Source organism: Cariama cristata, unplaced genomic scaffold, assembly GCF_000690535.1.
Source record: "Cariama cristata isolate BGI_N322 unplaced genomic scaffold, ASM69053v1 scaffold28579, whole genome shotgun sequence".
NCBI lineage: Eukaryota > Metazoa > Chordata > Aves > Cariamiformes > Cariamidae > Cariama > Cariama cristata.
The window spans coordinates 5476-7988 of NW_009637890.1; the positions used below are offsets into that span (position 1 = coordinate 5476).

General features: G+C 60.0%; 1 protein-coding gene across 1 annotated transcript in view; it reads right to left on the reverse strand.

Moving 5' to 3' along the window:
* Window positions 1–385: 385 nt before the first annotated feature.
* The window catches only part of POM121 (POM121 transmembrane nucleoporin), a gene marked incomplete at its 5' end in the record, with an annotated part of 9684 nt that continues 7556 nt past the window's right edge, over window positions 386–2513 (reverse strand). Inside the window, 3 exons of the mRNA XM_009708526.1 lie at window positions 386–480; window positions 702–830; window positions 1568–2413. Coding sequence (XP_009706828.1) covers window positions 386–480; window positions 702–830; window positions 1568–2413 — 1070 coding nt within the window. The remainder of the gene's footprint in view (window positions 481–701; window positions 831–1567; window positions 2414–2513) is intronic.

Sequence of the window (2513 nt, forward strand, 5' to 3'; positions counted from 1 at the left end):
GGAAGTGCGGCTCTGCTGGCTGCCGTGCTGCAGGGCAGGGGGCTGGACTGTCTGGGGAGGAGGGCACGGGAACAGCTAGAAGCAGCAAATAGGGAAAAATTTACACATTATGAAACATGGCAAAATAAAGTGAGGGAGAAAACGCTGCAGATATGTACAGAGGTTCATCCAGCCTTGGCTGTTGAACTGTTCAAGTAAGAAGAGTTTAGTTTATCCCATCCCAACCCAGTCACTGCCACCCAGCATGGTCTCTGGCTAGCATCAGAGATGAGGGCCTGGCCCCATCACCGCTAGTGCCACCATGGGACCGCTCTAGACCAGAGGCCCCCATGCGTGTGCAGGGGTTCCTTGTGCTGGCGCAGCAGGGACCCAGAAGCACTGGAAGTTACTTTTTGCGGGTGTGCTGTCTCCGTGCCTGCAGTCGCTGGCGAGCACCCGTCTTGGATCCTGCCCCGATGGAAAAGGCGGGGGTGGATGAACCTGGAAGCAGAAAGGTTGCTCAGGTCTCTGCAGCCTCACAGAGAGCTGGTACGGGGGTAGCATAATCCCCACCCTGGGGGGAACGGAAGCTTTTGCATCCCCTTGAGCCCAGCAGGCACCACCTAAGCTGGCTCCCGGAGCACAGCCTGGCCCTTCTGCCCTCCCCAGCCCAAGGGGATAACATTAGCTCCCCAAGGCTGAAGCACCAACTCCTTCCTTACCAAAGGAAGCACTGACTCCTCCGAAGCCAGAGGCAGGAGTGCTGGGTGTCCCGAAGGAAAGGCTACTGCTTCCGCTCCCCACTGCTCCCGGGATGGGCGTGCTTTGCCCAAAGGTGGGTGCAGGAGTTCCTGGAAAGCAACACACCACTGTGAGCTGGGGTAGGCAGCAACGGAGGAAGAGCCTGGCCTTCGGGAGTCGGCAGCACCTGCAGGGGCACAGATCTCCATCCAGGGGCTGAAGCATCACAGTCCCCAGGACCAGGCTCTTCACCCGAGAAGCCCTTTAAATGCAAGACTTTGCACTCTCATGGTAATCCCTGGGCTCTCCTGCCAGCAGGGCAGCACAGGAGGATTTGCAGGCCAGGGAGGAACAAAGGCCTCTGCCTTTCCAGATCAAGCAGTTTCTCAGCATGCGAGTTTCAGCTCTGCGGGAGGTGAGATGGCCCAGCAAGGGTGCAAAGCGGTGGGGAAAACCTCAGAGAGTGAGCAAGAAGCGATTGCAATCGCTGGTTGGCAGCGTTTCTACTTGCCAAGAAGCTCCAGATTGCTTTTAAGCACTGGCAAGACCTTGGCTTCTGCAGGACACCTGGCTGGGTTCAGCGCTTGCACAGAGCCAGGGAGCTGGTGCATTCAGAGGGGCCAAGGAGCAGAATTTAAGGATTCCCCTCTACCATCAAGGGCTGGAGACCCGGACAGTGAGGGACAGAAGTGCCCTCCCTTCACATGGCAAGGGTCCACGCAGCACGAGCACCAGCCCTCTAGGGTTGCTGAGCCCGGGGAGCTTGGCAAGGTTCTGGCAGTAAAGTTGCTGCCTAAATCCAGCCCTCCCCTTCACCTCCCAAGAAAGCACATCCACCTCAACTCACCTCCAAACACCGGCTTGTTGTTGGGCGTGCTGGGCACAGTGAAGGCAAAGGGCGTGCTCTGATTCTGTGCACCCAGTGTGCTCTGCGTCAGGGAAGAGCCGAATGGTGTTGCCGTCAGGGCTGCCCCGCTCTGTCCAGCCCCAAAGCTGAACGCCACGGAGGGGGAGCCACTGCTCAGAGCAGGCGTGCTGATCCCGAAGGCGCTGGCGGAGGGGCCCGGCTGGGCGGTTGCCTCGAAGGTGAAAGGAGAAGGGGTGGTGCCAAAGACGCTGGTGCCGGTGCTGCTGCTTGTGGTCTGGGTGGTACCGAAGCTGGCAGTGGTGGAGGTGGCTGTCCCAAAAGAGAAGACCGACACGGTGGTCCCGAATGCTGCCTGGGTGCTGCTGGTGCCAAAGGAGCCCTGGGTGCTGGTTGTTCCAAAGGCTGGCTGAGCACCGCTGCCAAATGCTGGCTGAGCAGCGGACTGGGCCGCGGGGGCTCCAAAACTGAACGGGGGGCCAAAGCTGACAGGGCCAGTGGCGGGCTTGCTGGCAGGTGGCTGGCTCTCCGTGGCACCAGTGCTGAAGGCGGGCTGACTTGCTGCACCAGGATACGGTGGTGGCGGCTTCGCGCTTGTGCTGAAGGAACTGCCAAAAGCTGAAAGTGAGGAGCCAAACGTCAACGTCGCTTGACCTGTGGTGGCTGGGGTAGAAGAGGTCAGCGTGGTGCCCCCAAATATGCTAAAGCCCACAGTGGTGCTAGGAGCTGTCGAGTTTGAAGGCGCTTGGCCAAAGGCAGGGCCTCCTGGGACACTAGTGGTAGCAGTGACCGTGGCTGGAGGTGGCTTTCCAAACTGGAACACAGGCCCTGGGGTGGCAAAGCTGGTTTCTGTGCTGGGAGTTGAGCTGGCTGGGCCCCCGAACAGGAAGGGCTGCGATGTGGTAGTGGACGTGGCAGCGGGGGCAGG